This window comes from Puntigrus tetrazona, chromosome 14 (assembly GCF_018831695.1).
Source record: "Puntigrus tetrazona isolate hp1 chromosome 14, ASM1883169v1, whole genome shotgun sequence".
NCBI lineage: Eukaryota > Metazoa > Chordata > Actinopteri > Cypriniformes > Cyprinidae > Puntigrus > Puntigrus tetrazona.
Window position 1 is genome coordinate 17,281,225 of NC_056712.1, and position 20,282 is coordinate 17,301,506.

A 20,282-nucleotide genomic window follows, 5' to 3' on the forward strand; every position below is an offset into this window, starting at 1 on the left:
CGTTTCCCCCAGGAGTGTCTTTTTTTCCAGCAGGCCTCGTGCCTCTTTACACACCTCTGGACCCTGGCTCCATAGGCCCACTTTCAACATAAATCCTCACGCGCCTAACACGTCTGAGAACCACTTCCTGCTCTCATTTGCCCACAAGGACCCGCGTCCCGATGGGCCGTTTCGCCCAATAAACAATTCAGTAAGATAAAACGATAGTATACCTCACTGAAATACTCCCCTGACCTGTACATTTTAAGCTGATCGTAACAAAGCCCATTACGGTTATCTGATATGTTCCTAATACTTCTTAGCAAGATGACATGCATAAGGAGTCATGTCATTACCCGGGAACTTTTGTTTTTCCGCTGATGCCATCAAGAGCGAGGGCTGGCGACAGGAAGCTATATAAGCAGCACGATTCATCCCAATCCTGACCACTCTTGATTGACTGTGCTCAGCCAGGAACGGTAAGTGGGAAACCAAGCATTGCTTTTCTAGATGATCGAGCTCGCAAAAAGGTGGAAAGAAGAACCTAGTCTTTAAGCGTTTGACTTAAAAATGCGCTCTTGGTTCTTACACATTTTCGCATCCTTTCCAGGCGGTACATGTCCACAGCTTTTGCCCATCATGGTCCTGTTGCTCCAGGCAGCAGCAATAACCCTGCTGCTGGCCTCCCTGCCTGGATCACTCTCTACTCCGTCTCAGCATCTGTGCGGCTCCAACCTGGTGGACGCGCTTTACCTTGTGTGCGGGCCTAGGGGCTTCTTCTACTCCAGCAGAAGCAGGAGGGATCTGGAGACTTTGCTGGGTGAGGGCTTTCTGCGAACGTGCATCTGCGTGGTTGTTAAGTGGTGGAACATTTCGAATGTTAAGCGTTGGCTTCCTCTTCCAGCTTTGCTCTCCGATCACGAGGTAGCCGAGGCCGATCCAATAAAACAGAAGGTGATGATGAAGATGAAGAGAGGGATTGTGGAGCGGTGCTGCCACAGGCCCTGCACCATCTACCACCTGGAGGACTACTGCAGCTGAACAAGTCCAAACGCTATGTAAAAGGTTAAAGGTTTTAATAAACGTTCATTACGTGCAAGAAGTGTTTGCTTGTGGTTTTGAAATGGAAGCTTGTAGAATAAAGGAAGGTTCCTGAGAACCAATGATAAATCGCAGAAATGTGTTCTGGGTTCCCTTGTGTTCTAGCACCCTCTGCTGGGACTTTAAAACTCTCAAACTGATGAGAAACGGATGTTACTTGAATAAAACTTACAATATAATCTTATATAAATACACACACACAAACAAAGTGAAGAAAGAGGAAAAAGTATTTTATTAAAAAAAAACAACAGCTCTTATTAAAAACATTCAAATCCATTTTTTTTTTATTAAAAAGGGACATATATAGTTTTTACATTTAAAAGGACAGTTAACTCAAAGACTTGCTCTCACGCCTCCAAACCTGTATTACTTTCCACACACACACACACACACACACAATGGGTAATGTCTTTAAGACCAGTGATAGACAAAGCAAGCAAACGATCAAATTAAGTATTAAAATGACAAAAAAAAAAAAAAAAAAATAATAATAATAATAATAATATTCCAAAACACCAAATTTGTATAGAAAAGAGGAACAAACAGAACAGTTCCTCATAAGGCTTGCTAGACACTTAAACAGAGTGGGCTAACTTTGGAAAAAGAAAAGGTTGAAGACAATGGCACACCCAGTGCTGAACAAACCCAACTAACAGAACATTCGGTGAATCCAAGCCCATAGAAGCATGTTTGTACCACTGTAGTCAAATCAAAAACAACATTTAAAAAAAGAGGGGGGTCGTCAATTATACATGGATATTGAGCAACAATAACATTAATAACACAACATAAAACATAAATAAGATTAGCATCGTCATAACCATCCCATCACAGTGTTCACGTTGCAGAGTCATCCGTAATCCAGGAACATTACTCAAAGGTAGTCCAACATCCAGAGTTTAAAACAATTGTTTGTTGCCTTAAAGAAAAATCATAATTAGATTTTAAAAAGACAAATAACATAAAATGTGTATCAAGTTTGCTTGAGTGACTCACTTTGCGTAAGAGCAGAGGCGGGCTGCTGGTTTTCTTTGAGGTCGTGTTTGAAAGCCTTGCTGGGGTCGAATCTCCGCGGCGTCTGACTGGGCTTGAGCCGATCCAGCTCCTGCTTCTGTTTCCCAACCTGCGCCCTTAGGTTGAACACTTCCTGCAGAACACACGAGCGCGCTCAGCTACATAGAAAAAACATCAGTCGAACAACGACCTTGTGACTAGTGTCTCACTTGTTTGAGCTCCAAGTTCTCCTCTTTTAGTTTGACCATGTGTTTGATCTTCTGTTTCTGGTTTTGATGACCTATCAGGTTGGCGTAGGCATCGGCTAACTTGTTCAGCTCTGCCTGCGTGGCTCCTTTCTCATTCAACAAAGCGTTCCTCTCTGCTGCGAAGCGGTCCAGCTGTTCCTGAACACCAGAATGAGAGGATTCGTCCATCACATATGTACTGCCCCTGCTGCATCTGGCGCAAGTGCCTGGCTCGAAGTTAAATTACGGCCCGTGTTTGTTTATCAGTCTGTTTAGTGTGATTGCAAACTTAAAGTGAGACGTAATAAAGCGATCCTGCTACGATATAAAAATAGAGCGATTTTCCCCAAAGGCTTTATTGACTGCACCGGTGTTTTTATACCGCTGCATATCTGAAGAAAGATGTCTTTTTCATTTCACCTTGCATATAACGCCTGATAAAGCAGCTTTTGTAAGCTCAACACTGCTTTGTCTACAGTCATTCCTGAGGAAACACCTGCTTTAAAGTGCCTCCTACTGGCAGAGAATGAATCTGCATTTTCAATAAACCCGTCTGATCAAAATGAATATAATATAATATATATAATATCTGTGTGTGTGCGCAATTATATATATCACCACTAGCACAAATCTTTGCTTACCTGAAATGGTTTCACTTTAGCATGGAGCTCTTCGTACAAGTTTCTCCAGTGCTCAGTTTCAGCATCACACGCTCTAAAGGCGGAATTAATGACAATATGGAATTAAACAATGCCAATACGCAGAGCCAGAGCACCACATGTCTCCGTGCATGAGGACACTATGATGGACTAGACATCCCGCTGAGTGCATGGTAACTTTCTCACCTCTGCAGCTGTGCCTCTGCGAGTTGTTTGTGGTAGTCTTGCCTTTCCTCTTCCATCTGTCTGCATAGCTGTCGTTTCTCCTGCTGCCACTCAACAGCGTGATGCTGAGCGGCGTCTCTTCCCTCCTGCACCTGCCTGTTCAGCTCAGAAACCTTGTTTTCCAGTTCCTCTACGTGGCCCCGCAGCCTGCTGGCTTCTGCAGATCGGCCCTCCACTGACTGCCTCCTCTTCTGTTCTCTCTCCAGCTGGGCCTGAGCCCGCTCTCGCTCTCCTCTCTCCCGCTCAACCTCCGCCTGCCGGCGTCTCAGCTCCTCACTCAGAGTCTCTGCTGCTTGCTTCAACTCTTCTTCTCTCTGAGCCAGCTTAGTCTGAACTTCTAAAAGCATACTTTAACACAGAAAAACCACCGGCAGTTATCAATCACTCAGACACCGAATTTCATTTCAGAACATATTCTGAATAGTATAAGAAATATACTAAAAGTAGTATGACTTGACGACAGTAGGAGGGATGGCAAAAGTCATGTATTAATAATAGAATAGTTTTAACCTGTTAACAGAAATAAAATGCAGATATGTAAAAATACTGTGGATACATTAATGTGGATACAAAATGTGAAACCATTCATGTTAGTATGAGAGTACCATGAAAGTAACCAAATATCAAAATTACAACCAAACCACTTATTACAACTTTTTAAATGTTTAAAATTGTGTATTATTCATTTAATTTGCAGCTAAAAAGGTCAGTTAAAAAAAAAAACCCTACAAATTAAATCTTGTAATTTTTAAATTTAATTTAATTTATTGTAAATTGTTATTAAGTGGTTTGGTCATTCAGGCGCAATATTAACTTACTTTTAAATAATATTAAATTCAGTTAATGTAATAAACACTTGTGACCTTAGAGCATAAAAAAAAAAAACAAGTCATAAGCAGCACGCGTATGTGTGTAGCAATAGTCAAAAATACATTGTTTGGGTCATGGCTTTTATGAAAAAAAATCATTAGGATATTAGATTTACTAAATTTCACTTAAACTTAATTTTTCATTTGTAGCATACATTGCTAAGGATTTCATTTGGACAACTTTAAGGCCGATATTCTTAATATTTTTATATTGTCCTATCCTACCAATTATTCAGCTTTCAGATGATGTACAAATCCCAAATAAAAAAAATAATAATAAAAAAAAATAATAATAATTTGTTTTTCAATTTTTCAGTATTAACTGATTAAACATTATTCTTCTTAATCTTGGACCACATTATCAACCATGTAAGACCTGTGGATGCTATGGAAGCATAGCAGATAAATACCACAAACTTCTGAGGCAGGGTACTGACCTAGCATGCTCCTCTCGCTGTTTCTCCTGCATTTCCTGATATCTTCCGTGTTCCTGCCGGTCCTTCTGCAACTGTTGCTCGAGTTGGTTCATCTGTTCCTGCAGCTGATGGGCTTGAGCTTCTGCCTGCTCCTTCTGCTCACCCAGAGACCGCCTTGTGCTTTTAAAATTGGACAAGAAAACATTTGATGCTCGGGTATAAATTAAAGAAATTCTAGGTCACTAAAATATCTACGGAGAGCATTTTAATGAATGATAAGGTGTAGCACCTCTCAAAGTCAGTAGTCACGACTCCCAGCTTAGCAAGACAGCTGTTGTGATCCTCTTCTAGTTTTTTGATTGCCATCACGTGAGCCCTTTCTAAAGCCTGCATGTCAGCACATTTTCTGCCAAAGGAGAACCAAACACTGGTCAGTCTCTACCATAGTGATGCGAACAACCGTAGCTCAAGAAGAAATAGCGAGTTCTCACTTCTCCAACTCAAAGCAAGTGTTCTTCAGCTCTTGCTCTAGCGTCTGGTTCTTCTGCGTGAGGTGCTGGATGGCCTCCTCACTGCATTGCTCCTGCTTCTCCAGCTCTGACAGCTCTTGAAGCACGTCCTCCAGCTCCTCGCCGAGCTGTCTCTTCTCCGCCTCAGCCTCATCTCTCAGGCGCTCAAGCATGCTAGCCAGGGAGTCGCTGTGAGTCTGCAGCAACACACATTAGAGGAGCTTAAGAGACATTAGCCTAATCCACAAAGTCGATCAGGGAGACTTTGACTTCCTGACTGAGAGACGACATAGTACAACCTGCTTAAAGTCTATTAAGATGCACTCTTCACTTAATTGTCCCACTCATGCAGATATAAATCACATTGCAGCTTTATTCACGATTGATTTTCCCTCTAAAAGAACCACAACTAATCACAAAATGGCATGTTTGTAAACTCTTTTCCTTGTCGTGTCCAAAGATACTCTTACTCAAGCTAATGAAATACTGGAATACAAGAAAAAAAAAATAAAAACCTTCCAACTGCTCTTTATAGAAGAGGGCTGAATAATAAATGTGCAAAAACAAACAAAACAATATAATGATTTTTGTGGAAACAAATGTATGCTTTCTTACTGCTGTATTAAAGTTTTTTAGGTATATCAGCAAAACCAAATAAAAGCCTCACATATCGAAGGGGTCATCGGATGCCCATATTCTGAAAGCTGGTATGACTGTTTAGGGTTTTAATGGAAGGTCTATAACATACTTGGGGTAAAAAGTGTGCTGTTTTACACTACCATTGAGAAATGCTAACCAGCCAAAATCAGCTCTGATTTCAGCAACCCGTTTCAGTGCACATTTCTTTCAATTCTAATGATCTCTGCTCACCCTGCCCAGCTCTTCCGTGGAGCGGCAATCCGTTCTCATCAGACTGTAGCCGTGGAACTTGCTAACGAGCATGTAATTAGGAAACCTGATTTGCAAAGATTCATTTGCAAGATCTTTATTGTCACAGGACGGTTGTGTGTACACGCTTTTACAAGAACTGAAATGTGTGTTGGCCTTGTTATGGGTTTGGTACATGAAGGGGAGGAAATAATTGTTTTTGAGGTATTGTTTACCAGAAAATTTAAATTAAGTACCTACAAGCATTTTTCAGGTAATATTATATTATATAATATATGCATGCGTGTGTGTGTGTGTGAGAGAGAATGTATGCATGTATGTGTATAAATAAATTGCATACTTTCTGTGCCAATCAACAGCTCCTGTATTGGATAGCAGCCCCATTCAGTCAAATAGAAGTTAATACTTGGACGGTCATAATCTTAATTTTTTTAACTGTCTGATTAACAATTTAATTTGGTTTTGTTCATTGCGTATTAGGCCTACACAATGTTGTTGTTTTCTTAAACTTGAAAATGATTGTGTTCGAAATACGCCCATTCAGTTTATTTTTTGCTGTCAAAATTATTCAAGTTTACCTTATTCTCTTCCAGTTGTTTGGTCAGCGCATCGTGTTCCTCCTTCAGCTTTTCATATGCTTCTTTCTCGGTCTTCCTACTCTCCTCAAATGAACTAATCTCTGCCTTCAACTCTTGCACCCGTCGCAGACCCTCCTCCTGTGTCCTGGCTGCACACAATCATGCATAAATCAAATAAAACTAACAATAAAATGCAGCATGTAGTATTTTTGAGATGCACATAAAGCCAGATCTCATTCACCTCTTTCATCCTCCAGCACCAAGCATCGCTCTCCCATGAGTGCCACACGCTGATCCAGCTCTTCCTCCGTTCTCCTCAAGATCTCCTTCACGCGGGCCAGCTCCAGCTCCTGCTGCCGCACCGTGCCCTGGGACTCCTCGAGGTCCTGGGCTCTCCGCTGCATCTGCTCCTCCAGCTCTATAAGTGAGGTCTGCGAGGCCTGGAGATCCTGCATGCGCTGCTTCATCTCTCTCTCCTTCTCTTCTAGAGCATTCTGGGAGTCCTGCAGCTCCTGCTGAGACCTCCGCAGCTCCTCTTCCTTTACTTTCAGCACCTCCTGACAGTCCCGCAGCTCACCGGTACATTTCTCTAACTTTTCCTCCGCATCACTGCACAAGCCGTATAGAACTGGATGAGAAATGACACAATAACAACAACAACAACAACAATATGAAAACACACAGTTCTAACCTGAGGTTCTCTTGAGCATCAGAGCAGCGGCGCTCCATGGTGGATTTGTCCTGGAGCTTAATCCGCAAATCCTTTGACATTGGAGAGTGAGACAGACAGCTTATCTCAAACCAAGCAGCACTTCAAAGTCTGATGATTCAACCTAAGCGGTGAGTAAATGTCATCTGGCTTAGGAGAGTCAAATTCTGTTGACCAAAACCAATACCTGAATCTCTTCATTTGCTGAGTCCAAGTAACTCTGCAGGGCTTTGATTTCCTCCCTCAGCTCCTGGATTATGTCTTTATTTGAAGAAGACAGGGTAAAAAAAAAAATGATGATAACGTAAAACAAACAAAAGACATTAGCAAGTAAACTTACTGTGCAATTTATCCATTTCATTCTCGAGTTGATCATTTTGGACTCTTGTCTCCTGATGAAGGTCCTCTGAAAAACAACAGACAGTAAAAAGCAAAGATGTTAGCTCAGTCTTTCAAACAAATGCATAAATGGTTTCTAAACTACTTGACTTAAAGACTGAACTGTAAATATGTTTGTTTAGAAGTAAAAAAAAAACAACAATATAAAAACACTATTGTTCAGACGTTGAGATTAATTAAATGAAATCTTACAAAGGATGCATTTATTTGATCAAAATAGAATAAAGCAAAAAGCAATACTGTGAAATAATTATTACAATTTAAAATATCTTGACACATTTTAAAATGCAACGCTCAGTTTTCAGCACCGTTACTACAGTCTCCAGTGTCACAAGATACTTCATTTTAATATGCCAACTTGCTACTAAGAAACACAGTCGGGATGCTTCATACTTTTGTGGAAAGCTTGATATATTTAACTATTTTTCAATAATACGGAAAAAGTTCAAAAGAACAATTTATTTGAAATTAACCTTTTTAACATCGCTTTCCACTTTCATTTTTGATTAATGAAACATTTTCTGTATATATTTGATAAATAAATTCATTAATAAAACACTTAATACTCCTGCTTCTACTCTTGTCAACCTCTTGATTTTAAGATTTTTTTCTTTTTTTGGGAATCAGGCAAATTCGAGGTCGTCTAAAGTCTGAAGGTAATCGGATCAGATCCAAAAAGGAAGAAGAAAAAAAAAATCAAAATAAATAAATGAATAAATAAATAATCCCACTGAAATTAAACTAGGCTCTCTTTTTAAATGTTAACCGTGTTACAAACAACTAGATTGAAAATGCAACATACTGTAACTACTTGTATTTCTAAATTAATACGTTGTAATGAGGTCACGAGACAATACTGTTGGAAACACTTACTGCGTAAATTTCCGTTTCACTTTATTTTTACAGTATGTGCAGTTTCCAGCGAATATTATATTCTGTTGTGAGACACTGCAGGCTTGTCAGATCGATTTTATGACATGGAACCGATCCAAAAACATACAATATCAAGCATATAGTTCCTCAAGGTAACTTACCAAGATCTTTGTTCCTTTCCTGTAGAACTCTAAAAGTTGCTCTGGCAGTCTCCAGGTCTGTTTCCAAGACCTTTACTTTCCCCTCTGAGCTGATCTGAAGAAAGCTTAGTTCCTGTTCACAAATCCAAAAAAATAAAAAAATCTATCACACTGAGCAAGTTGAAGCTACACAAACTCTTCTCGGTGTATAAAATGACTGAGATAACTTGCCTTGTCTTTGGCATCGAGTTTATTTTTGGCCTCAATGAGCTCCATCGAAAGAGCATTGATCTTCTTCTTGGTGATATCTGCAGAGACCTGTGAAAATCAAAGCGCCAAGACGTTCCTCAGTAAGCTTGTACGCGCGAAGCAGTTTTCTGAGATTGGAAAGCACACAGCTACGAAAAGACTAGTCACCTTGGTCTTGAGGAACTCATTAGCTTTCTTTAACTCGGCGAGCTGCCTCTCGAGAGAAGCCACATTGGCAGCGAGGCCCGTCTTCTCTCTGACAGCCACAAGCAATTTAGACTCCAGCTTCTTCAGCTCTTCCTCCAGGGTCAGCAGCCTGCGGTCCTGCTCTCCTCTCTGCTGCACCAAAGAACGGATCTATACTCCGGCATTAGCGGCGACAGCCAAGGTTAGGAGAAGAGACCACAGAAATTGATCAGGCCTCAAAGCAACAAATGGCCATCGAGGAAGCGTAAAAAAAATCTGTTTGAAATCTACCTCTTTCTCGAGTAGTCTCTGATGTTTCCTCTCAAGTGTCAAACCATTTTTGTCCCTTTTGGAACTTAATGTGTCAGCCTACATAAGGAAAAAAAACAGTGTAAAACAGCATAGTAATGACTGAAATGTGTCAAAAAACAAAACAAAACAATATATTATATAGAATAAGCTTTTGTGGACGCCTTGATTCTGACAAAAGCGAAGAGAGCCTACGGACTCGCTCCATTAACATTTCTTAGATATTTGAAAGGTCTCAAAACACATGGCTATTAATTAAAACATCTAACACTTGTGCTGTGTTGAAATGGTCAATGGGATATGTAGGGATTGCCTTGGATGAATAACCAACTGATCCTGTAATAGCCTGAAATACAGGATAATATAACTGTATTAATTATACAAACTATGTCGCTTTAAGATTCATTAAGTCCACCAAGGGGGAAAAAAACAGTGTACAAAATAATTAGTCTAGCAGCAAGATAAACTTAAATAATGTTTCAGGGTCTAACAAGTTTTGATAAGTTTATAGCAAATATTATTTAAAATATTTTCGCTTGTACAGGTTTGGCACAGCATGAAAGCGGGCAAATGTCAAAAAGAAAGCTGCTTAACGTGCATTCTTAATTAACTATTCATAAAACTAATAAAACTCTTCATACATCTCTTACCAAACCATCAACAGACATGGTCCTCCTAACTGGAGACATGAGGACTTCTTTTGAGGGGGACGGCAGGGCTACCGCTGCTGAGCAGCATTTTCAAAAGGAAGCAGATATTATTAAGCGGTAGGGCATTTATAACCTACAGATGAAAATGCAAACTCATAAAGGCGGTCAAACACAATCTGCACTCACTTTTTGGAGCGGCTCTGAAGCGCTCTGCTTTATGAAACGATGCAGCTCCTTTCAGATCCCCGGACTTCACCTCATATGTACCAGGCGGAGGAGCACAACCTAAAGACACGAAAGCATAAGTAAAAGGACAATAATTTAATAATTTAAGGCTATGAATATGAACCACTCATTATCTGGAAGACAGCTGACATGTCTTTACGTGTCCTCTCAGCTGTGCGAGATACATTAGCGGCATTAAAGCTCGCATATCCGCCTTAATCATGTGATTTTTGGTTGTGATAGTATGAAATGGCAGCATAGTGTGCAATTACGTTGTGTTTTTGATTAATTTGGCAGAGAATCGTCCCATCGCAGCTGCAAGAAAACGTTCAATAAAAAGCTGTATGAAATTATGAAGCCGAGCTTTATGATACGGCTTTACACAGTGAGAAGTAAGCCGTTAAAGTCAATTTAAATAGTCTTTATTTCTGTAATTAAACAGTTTAAAGCGCATAGCAGCCGCCCTCAGATTCATTTAACGTTACGTCGCGGAATAGAGAAGAGAGGAGAAACTTACCGACGTGCTCGTTAAATCTCTTTAAAGGAGCTCTCGAGAAAGACATGGCTGATAAAGAAGGTCGATAACTCAAATGCTGCGAAAAAACCTTTCAAAATGTAAATGTGTTAAACTTGAGTGACGAGACTTCAGTACGCTCGAACAACAACAAGAAGCGCACGCCCACTGAAATTTTGAAACGGTAAGCCCGCCCAGCGCAGCGCGGACGCCACCGCTTTAGCCAATGATATTGAAGAATACGTGACGGGCGGAAACGTAAACCAATCAAAAACGAAATAGTGCTAAACGTCACATCTGGTTACGCAGCGTTCTCTCAAAATTCAAACCGCGTGCAGTGCGCTGGGAGATGCAGCTAAATTATCTTTGACCTACGCGTTTACATTACTTATTACATTTGTGTCTCATAATGAGGATGATAGATACCGGTTATTGCATTAACAAGTCATTTAAACTATTTTAAATATTCATAGACGCAATTAACCGGTTTTCTTCATAAAATGAAGGCGGCTCATTTGCCTTCAGCAATTCATTTTAGATTTAAAGCTTTTAAAAACGCTAACAGTAAATAATAAATGAGTCCCTAACGGTGTATTTGCTCGTGACTTTGAATGAAAGCATCTGCACAAACGAATCATGTAAAATCAGACAAACACACAAGAAAGATTTGTTTACTTTTATTCAAAAAACTTACTGTCTCCAGACAGATACAAATCAGAAACATTACAGTGGATAACAGAGGACAGGGAAACGGTTATGTATGAGTTTATATCTCTGAACAGGGAAGAGTGATAATATGTTTTAAATGTTAACAGAAAAAAAAAAGCACTAGAAAATTAAGCTTTACGTTTAAATGCATGTATATTTACACAATCTATTCAGCAGTTTAATTAATGTAGTGGTGAGGAACAGAAGACAGTTTAAGCCAAAGGGCGTTTACTTTCATAAATTTAAAATCCGTCTGCACACCTTTTAAATAATTACACTCATGCCGTTTTAGAAAAGCACTGTTCCTTTTCTGATGCGAAAAGTATTCAATGTACCTCACATAAAAGTTTTCAACATGGAAGATTTATGTTTGACTACCACCTTCTTTTCCTTTTTAAAACAAGGATGTTTTAAGGCCAAGGCATGGAATGATTAAAAAGTATACCCCAGACAAAATGCACTTGTCCGCAATATAAGTTAATGTATTAGTCAAGCTTCGTAGAGCTGCCGAATGCAATGCTGTAACATTAAAGGATCTCATAGGATGTTATAGTTACACTTTGAATATTCTATATCGGGAGAAACGAACTTAGCTGAGTGAAACAGTTCTGTCCATGATTTGCAACCAAACTAATTTACAATTAGGAAAAAGGTGAAACCTAAAAACCTCTTAAGACTGACCAAAAAAAACAAACAAACAAAAAAAAAAACAGTTCAAACAATACACACAAAATAAGAAGAAAAAAAATATATAAAATCTCAAAACTTTACTTGCTGCATGGCTACACACTTTCATGTTTAGACATGTTCTTATACATTTCAAAACCTTTTAACTCTAAGTTGGAGTTTTAAAAATAAGAGAAAAAAAACAAAACTAAAGCACAATTATAAAATCAGCACCAATTTATATATTTATATATAACTTTATTTAAATGTAGATGTCTACATAGCTCTAATCGGTGAGACGAAAATCTCCACCAGACATACTACACTAAGTTTTGTTTTATTAGAGACAACACAATGGCACTACTGGAGAGATTTCCTCTTCTTTGCTTGAACTTAGATTTTAGAGGGACAAGCGAGCAGATCTGATCTTTGGATAAGCCACGTGACTCAGTGGAAGAATCATACAGTCCTTTCTGTGCATCTCCACGGTGCCTGATTTACTAGAGCGCTTGGCACATGAAAACAGTTCCCGCTGGTGCAAAGACGGCGTCGGGGCCGCTGAACGGTCGAGGTGTTTCACGCAGACCGATCACTGACCATGTCGCCGAAATTGCACCAAAACATCAAAAATGCACCAAAGGCGGTAACAAATCGGGGTGCTCCGAGTGTTTTGATTTACGTTTCATGTCATGTGTCATGATTTTTAAGGGTGGGATAAAAGGAAACTAAATACTAGATATAAAGACCTGGAGGTTTTCCTCCATTTCACATATTAGATAAGAAGAATAAAATATATCAATACTCACTATGATGAGCAAAAACCTGCTTATAAATTACTACTTTACACCAGATTACTCACTATTACAAAAGGGCTATACATAACAAAGTTGTCTTTAAGTTAAAAAAAGATGCATTCACCCCCGGTTTCAAGAAATACCACAACTCTAAGAGATCTCATATGTTTCTTCAAACATGATGACGTTCGACTGTATAATATTTATATATATATATATATATATATATATATATTTATATATATATTTTTATCATAAACTCATGTATGGCTAGGACAGTCCGAGATTCCATGGCGTTCAGTATCTACCGTCACTGTTTTGCACGATCAGGGAAAGCCCACACAACGATTGCAGAGACTTTGAATTGCTCCTTTATCCTTTCTGTGTTTTAGTAAGTGTCAATGGTACGAGCTGATTTGGATGCCAATCACTCCATTGAATTTAATTCTCTTTAGAGAATCAATGTGAATTCACACAAAATGTCTCTTCTCTTCACGCGCCTCCAATTATAATCTTAAAACATGGGCACTCCCAGGACCTACAAGAGAAAATGTTCAAATTCAGTTCAGTGTTTAGACTTACCAAACAAAAGTTTCATTCAATCATCAGTCCAGATGGGTCTGATTAGTATTTATAATAGTGAGATGCTCTCCCCCTCTCTGTCTTTTTGCACAAGGGCAATTCAAACTATCTGAAATCACTCCTGCTAGTGCCATCTAGTGGTGATCTCTCTTTCACGTCCTTAGTGTCGGAGTGAACGAGTCCCCCATTACCGCTGAAAAGCATCATAACCCAGGAAGTGAGTGCTTCTTACAGACTCATCCATGATGGAGGCAGGGTCGAAAAAGTCGGGCTTCAGTTCCGATCGCTCTCGTCGATTCTTCGATGGGGGCTGCAAGATACAAAAGAGCAGACGGTAAGGATGAGATGTGCTAAAAGAAGTGTTTATAAATTGCAAAATGTGACAAAATTGCATTGCACGGAAAATTCAAAAGCAGGGTTCAGTACGATTTTTGGTTTGAAACAAATGTATTTATTAACCATTATTCAGCAATGATGCATTGAAAATTTGCATGAAAATCCTGAAAATGTTGGTTTCAGTGTTAGTATTTCTTGAGCAGCAACTCAATTTCTAGAAGATTTTGTGCAATAATATTCCACAATATCACTGCTTTTACTGTATTGTTGACCAAATCTATGCAGCCTTGATGACCATAACATTAAACGCGACTTCTTTCAAAACCATTATGGTTTGGTTTCATATACAGGGCTTAGTTTAAGCCAGGATTAGGCCATAGTTAAATTAGGACGTTGAAGTAATTTTTATAAACATATAAAAAAAAAAAAAAAAAAAAAAATACTGGTGTGTATCTTAAGGCAAATCAAAGGCACTGACATATTTTAAGATCGGTCAGTGCTAGCTCATTTCAGTTGAAACAGCTCAGGGTTACATTTTAGACTAGGCTTAAGTCTTGTTTGTTAAACCAGGGGTAAAAACAAAACAAAACATACTTTTCAAAAAGTTTTGGGCATGTAATAAATACACTTTGGCACAAAAAGTTTATTCCTAGAGAATAAAAATCATAAAAGACAAGCGTCATTAGCATAAGCTTATTACCAGATCGATATCCATGGTGTCAAAGTCCATGCCTTCATTAAGATCCTCAATTCGGCCTTCTGATGACATCATCACATCTTCCACTATGGGTTCTTCATCGTCCTCCATAAGGCCTGTTCCTCGACGACTGCAAGCATCGGAAGACCAATTGCACCATATTTGTAAAAAAACAACAACAACAACAACAACATGTTTTTGTGCATTCAAACCGAAATGCAGGGTAAAGTTCCCTTACATGGCATGCTGAAGGTTGCTCCTTAATTTGGCGTAGTTCATAGCTCTCTCCTGCTGCTGTCTGGCCACTTCTTCTTGCTGCTGTCTCTGTGCTAGCATCCAAGTGACTTGTGTGCTGCAAAACAATAACATCACACCTCACTGTATCTCTTGAGGCCCACACCACGCCAAGCAGCGCACATGCACAAACACTTCACGGCTGACTTTAGCTGTACAGCATCTGAAACTGCCACAAACTGGTTAAGCTTGAGTATCAGCGCTCACTTGTAGTCGATGGGTGTTTGGTGGTGTTGTGGCTGAGGGGTCTGAGAGTGCGCGTGCTGCTGTTGCTGATCGGGGGTCATGGTGTACACCCCCATGTAGCTCTCCTCAGGACGCAGGCGTTTGGGCTCTCTCATGACGGTGGAGGTGAGGTGGGGTGAAGGCATCATGACGGGCGTCTGCATGCTCTGCTCACGGTTCATCCATACTTCGCTGCTGCTGCTGCTCTCTTCTGCACAAAGACGGAAGGACAATCGTTGAAGTCGTGATAAAAAGGAAATAGCGGCAGACTGTTTCTTCCATATAATGATATACACTCGAATGTAATAGACTGAGGCAGGTGATGCAGTGGTGGGTTTGAAGTGACAGTTTACCCAAAAATGAAAATTCTGTTCCTGGTAGAGGGAATTTTTTGGGAATGCTGTGGGTCATGTGAATCCCATGGAATGGGAAAAGAAATCACTTTTAAATCACAGGATTTGTATGGGACAGGAAAAATGTGCAGCGGGAGGGGGCGGGACCGGAAATCGTAATCTCACTGCAATAACTTTACACACTAATATATCTGTTACATAAATAAAATATAAACTGTATTATCATTTTGAACTCAATTCTAGCTGCCCTGTCTCTTTATGCTCTCCTCCTGTTTGCTTTTGTGTGGCCGGTGAAGTGAATGACGTATGCATAATTTACATAATTTACGAATCGTTATTGGCTGGTCGACGTGCTAGTCTAGTAATCTTCTAAACTTTAGCAAGAAACTTCAAAACTCATAGAGAATGAAATGTCTACTTCATACTAATATAAAACGTCTGTTTGCATGGATGATTTACTTGAAATTTTGTGTGTGCAATGCAGTGTGGTTCAATATAATAACGATAAGCTACATTTTGGATTTTATTAAGATGGCCATTGGAGTGGGAGGGAACAGCAGTCATTCTTCTGGGACTGGGAAAATGTTTAGCACTATAGTGCACAATCTATTAGGTCAAGTTATTCAAATCACATTTAATACATTACTTCTCATGGTTCTTGACTTCAAACTCTTACCTTCCGGTAATTTCCTCTTGCCAGTAGCAGGTTTAGCTTTTTTACTTCTGACGGAGGAGCCTCGGCTACTGATGCCACTGACCACAGACATTGTGTCATCATCACCCCCTGCCTGCAGTGAGTTCCTGTATGAGATGAGTGGCAGCCAGCAGTCTTCTCTCTGCAGGGCCATCTGAAATGTCATGAAGCGTTCCAAATACATGTGCCTTTTGGAAAAGAAAGAAAGGACCAGCATTAGATCCAACAGCTAATGGCAGATTACACGACTATATATATACACGCTGAGATCATTAAATGTTTGCATACACAGTCCGCTTGTCCTGACGCATGAGTTTGGATGAGAACTCGCTGAGAATGTCAAGAAAAGCCAGGTTGACAGGGGGATGTCCCTCCCCCTGAGGATTGGGCTCTTTGAAGGCAAACTCAATACCATCCCTTTAAGGAGAAAGCAACATGGGGTGTAAACATGCCGTGTAACTTCGCACACAATCGTTTTTTCCTCCAAGAGGGACTGAGCAGGATCTTACTTGTGTAACATGGCGATGGCCTCTCTGGTTTTGAGCTGATCCAGACCAAAAGTCAGAGAGAAGCGTCGCGCAAGCTCTTTAATGCCGCAGAAAGCTGAGGATGAGCGGTCAAAGCTGGGTCCCAGGTCTGACAGCATCTCATTAAACAGCTGAACTCAACAGAGGGAGAAAGACGAGTCAGGAACCGGCGAGTGAAGCCTGTTTTGATGACAGATATGAAACCTTACGGTCACTGACCTGCTGTAAGCTCAGAATGAGCGTCTTTGCGCACTGGATTTTGTCGATCTGTCTCGTCTTGCTCATAGTTTCCTTGATGATGTCACCGTAGTCATTGTAATACTGGGCAGGAAAAAGAAAAAGTTGCATTCAAGCGAGCGATAAGGAGAAGTAATAAACTGAAAATGCATATTTAAATAGAATGAACAGACTCACCCTCATGTATTGCTTGAAAATATCTGCCCCAGTGTTCATCTCAACTACATTGTAGATAATGAGTTTGCAGTATGCAGCCAGCAGGTTTCGCCTCTTGTGCAAAGCTTCGATTTTTCCGGCTTCATCATCCTGCTGGCCATCTGTTGAAAATAAAGGAAAACAGACGTTTAAACATTGCTCATGCACTACAAGGAAAACTGCCTCCCTCTAGTGGTCACTTTTTAAACACTGACAACAAATGAAGCAATCCCAAATGGATATTTGTCCAACGACTCTCAGTTTAAACTAGTCCGTCTACTTCAGCTAAAGCTCGGTGCGCAACAGGATTAAATGTTGCTAGAGTCTCTAATCTCTAAATCAATTAAACGCTTCTAAAGCTAATTTTCTTTGTGTTGTCTCAGTATTAGCATTCGACATTAAACAGCCATGGGTGCTAAATCCATTCAGCAAAGCTTGTTAGCTCTAACTGAAAGTCATTATGCCATTAGCAGTGATAGACCTGTGCTGTTGTTGTCTTCATCCTGGTCAATGAAGACGTGGTCCAGGATGAAATTGAGAAGCTCAGACTGCAGGGACGCCTCGGGGTTGTATATTAGGGGTTCGAGAGCTTCCCTTCCCCCTGAGATGATCTGATGGCTGAAGATCAGCAGCAGGTCACAGAGGATGGTGAAGGCCTGAGGGAGAACATACAGTCAGGTAAAGTATGTTTGTGGAATAATGACTCGTTGTGACCTTTGATACAGACCTGCTCTTTGATGGCGGTGTTGACGCTGGTTAGGTAACGCTGGCACATTAGACAAAACGCCCTCATCTGCTTCCTCAGAGTCAACATGTCCTCCTACAGAGACAGGATGCATTGTTGACATCCAACAAACTACAGCAAATAAGGGGAAAGGACGCATGCATACAAATCATATGAATGGAAGCTACCTTTTTAGAAGTGCCCTCCGAGACCTTGGCTAAGCTCCAAAGAATGACGTAATGTGTGCACTGCAGTGCGTGAATGACAATCTGAAAAATCCAGAGAGGCAGTAACGTTACCCAACTATCATGAGGCAAAAGTTAAGTTTCAGATGATTGAGGTTTTATTTCTATGCAAGCCTGTTTTTGCCTTAAAGAGTAAAAAAAAAAAAAAAAAAAAAAAGGTCTGAGAAGAACAGCTCTAACTGTTAGAAAACAATTCAATCACAAAAATTTGCCACATTTATATAAAGTGGCTACAATTACAATAACCATCAAATTGCAACTATCACTAGTAAAAAGTAAAGCCTTAATTGTCACAATAGAAAAATATATATAAATCACAATTTTGAGAGGAAATAAGAAGTTAAAGTCGAAAAATAAGAGGAAAAACGAATCCTAAGAAGTTTCAATTAAGAAAAAAAGTCATTAAAAATGCCATTAAGGTCTGGCACTACCTCAATAATTCTTTATATGCGCATGAATACCTGCTCAGGCATATCTCCGTTTTCAATACCAGTGTTCAGTAACTTGTAGTTGCTGGTGAAGAGGTCCCATTTGGAAAGGTCATGAGCACTAAACAAAAAAGAAGAAGCGGAATGGGTGTTAAAAAGTGAGAAATCACCTAAAGTGATAATCTGTTAAGAGAGAAACACAACACTTCAGAATAATCAGAGAAATGAGACAGGGAAGCCTTACTTGTGGAAAGCTGTGATCCTCTTCAGTGTGGAAAGAACTTGATAAGCATCATCTTCATCTGGGTCTTCACCCTGTGGAGGAAAGTCTAAGTTATATATAGACAACTAAAACTTTCCTAGCTCCTGATATATTGTGTCAGAAAGTACTAGTACTATTTTATTTACTACTTCCATAACGGACTAGTCAGAGTAGTCCACTGGCCTGTCTTATGGTAGGTCTGAACAATTAAGACTTGAATATATTGACTACATGAAGTAGTAGTAGTAGTATTAGTAGTTAAGTTAGAGACAGCAGACTAGTCAGATTCATCCGTACAGAGAAACCCCCAGATAAACAGACACGCACATTGTTACAGTGGAAGCCTATAAGCATACACTCTTGCCAAACTGCTGACATCAAAGTGCTCCTGACACTCCACCCTGAGCCGCCCACTGTCCTCACCTCCTGCAGGAAGTCTTCCAGCAGCCTGTTAAATTTGTCCACTTGCTCATCCAAGAGCTGGCTACGGGCGATATCCACTCGGTTAAAGATAGTGAACTCCTCGTTGCACAGGGCATGGTAGGTTTTAGAGCAAGCCTCGAGCACATCTGTGTCCGTGTGCTTCTCCACAATCTCTCTGATTTGTCTTAGCAATGCATCCAGGTGCTATGAGAGAATCAGATTTGATTTATATACAGCACAATCAGCCTATTGTGAATAATCAGTGTCCATTCAGCACATTTATTCTATTTAAACTATTTAAAATGCAGTTCAGACCTTTTCCAAACGCCCTGTGGTATAGATTTCCAGATCAAAAAACTGAGGCAGTTGCAGCAGATTTGTCACTTTCTCTGCATCCACAGAGTACTGTAAGAGATAAAAAAAAAAAAAAAAACTTATCAGTTTCAATGCTCTGTAAATACCATTTCACGTTGCCTTTGATTTCAATAGGCTTTAACCTTTGCGAGTAAAGCCGGCAGTGCTATAGCGAAGAGCTCCGTCATTCTCGTCCGGTCATCAAGCTGAGTCTTCTTCTCCTTCGCTGTCAGAACCTGAAACAAGATCAAGTGAGAATTGAGAACAGCATGTAAGAGGTAACGTGTGAGAGCAGGGATACGTCTTCAAGGGCTAGCCGATGCGTGTGGCATCAGGTCTTACCCTCTTGCCTGTGCCTCTGCCCACAGGAGGATGGCACTCTGCAGCCTGACGGATGGTGCACAGCATGATCTCTATCAGAGCCGTCTCCTGTCTGTCTGTGAGAGCTGGAAAACACGCACAAAGGTAATTAATCTCTCACTTCTTTCGTAGCAGGTAAAAGTCAACCCTGTAGGTTCTGGTGGCGTGTCACTAGGTCAGACCTTCCTCTCCAGGCAACGGCTCATCCAGTAGTAGGCTGATCATGCACTCCCAGTCCTTTAGGATTTCTGTTGCACAGTCCCACATGCTGTCCACTAGGTAGGCTGCATGCTCGTGAAGCTGAGGATCAAAACATAATACCTTATAACGTCTTAAAAGTTCAGTATGTAAGATTAACAGTTAGTGGTTGAAATGAGCAAAAACAATGCACACTTCAGAGTAGATTTACTGGCTATAGCATTATTTTTCAGAGAAACAGATATGTGAACAACATGGTTC

General features: G+C 40.2%; 3 protein-coding genes across 4 annotated transcripts in view; 1 reads left to right on the forward strand and 2 right to left on the reverse strand.

Annotated features, from left to right (window-relative positions):
* Positions 1 to 618: 618 nt before the first annotated feature.
* insb (preproinsulin b) lies at positions 619 to 1,020 on the forward strand. The gene has a single exon (XM_043257872.1). It carries the CDS (start codon positions 619 to 621, stop codon positions 1,018 to 1,020), a length of 402 nt encoding a protein of 133 aa, XP_043113807.1.
* Positions 1,021 to 1,346: 326 nt separating this feature from the next.
* On the reverse strand, positions 1,347 to 10,908 carry hmmr (hyaluronan-mediated motility receptor (RHAMM)). 2 transcript variants are annotated; one of them, XM_043256585.1, is made up of 20 exons: positions 10,723 to 10,908; positions 10,167 to 10,265; positions 9,981 to 10,054; positions 9,313 to 9,390; positions 9,004 to 9,192; positions 8,818 to 8,904; positions 8,608 to 8,719; positions 7,515 to 7,580; positions 7,362 to 7,435; positions 7,157 to 7,227; positions 6,707 to 7,074; positions 6,466 to 6,614; positions 4,982 to 5,196; positions 4,780 to 4,896; positions 4,512 to 4,670; positions 3,167 to 3,553; positions 2,963 to 3,035; positions 2,304 to 2,480; positions 2,077 to 2,227; positions 1,347 to 1,999 (listed from the first exon to the last, which is right to left on the reverse strand). In XM_043256585.1, exons 1-20 carry the CDS (start codon positions 10,766 to 10,768, stop codon positions 1,980 to 1,982), a joined length of 2,712 nt encoding a protein of 903 aa, XP_043112520.1. In that variant the 5' UTR covers positions 10,769 to 10,908; the 3' UTR covers positions 1,347 to 1,979. The 2 variants fall into 2 exon arrangements, with proteins under 2 accessions (XP_043112520.1, XP_043112519.1); XM_043256584.1 differs by having other exon boundaries at positions 9,981 to 10,057.
* Positions 10,909 to 11,380: 472 nt separating this feature from the next.
* stag2b (stromal antigen 2b) overlaps positions 11,381 to 20,282 on the reverse strand; it is a 21,355-nt gene continuing 12,453 nt past the window's right edge. Inside the window, exons 15-33 of the mRNA XM_043258113.1 lie at positions 20,006 to 20,123; positions 19,806 to 19,909; positions 19,607 to 19,699; positions 19,425 to 19,514; positions 19,110 to 19,313; positions 18,669 to 18,739; positions 18,458 to 18,545; positions 17,940 to 18,020; positions 17,755 to 17,847; positions 17,509 to 17,683; positions 17,010 to 17,149; positions 16,815 to 16,916; positions 16,578 to 16,726; positions 16,357 to 16,485; positions 16,051 to 16,256; positions 15,004 to 15,232; positions 14,741 to 14,854; positions 14,506 to 14,632; positions 11,381 to 13,779 (exon numbers count right to left, since the gene is read on the reverse strand). Coding sequence (XP_043114048.1) covers positions 13,657 to 13,779; positions 14,506 to 14,632; positions 14,741 to 14,854; positions 15,004 to 15,232; positions 16,051 to 16,256; positions 16,357 to 16,485; positions 16,578 to 16,726; positions 16,815 to 16,916; positions 17,010 to 17,149; positions 17,509 to 17,683; positions 17,755 to 17,847; positions 17,940 to 18,020; positions 18,458 to 18,545; positions 18,669 to 18,739; positions 19,110 to 19,313; positions 19,425 to 19,514; positions 19,607 to 19,699; positions 19,806 to 19,909; positions 20,006 to 20,123 — 2,436 coding nt within the window. The 3' untranslated portion in view covers positions 11,381 to 13,656. The remainder of the gene's footprint in view (positions 13,780 to 14,505; positions 14,633 to 14,740; positions 14,855 to 15,003; positions 15,233 to 16,050; positions 16,257 to 16,356; positions 16,486 to 16,577; positions 16,727 to 16,814; positions 16,917 to 17,009; positions 17,150 to 17,508; positions 17,684 to 17,754; positions 17,848 to 17,939; positions 18,021 to 18,457; positions 18,546 to 18,668; positions 18,740 to 19,109; positions 19,314 to 19,424; positions 19,515 to 19,606; positions 19,700 to 19,805; positions 19,910 to 20,005; positions 20,124 to 20,282) is intronic.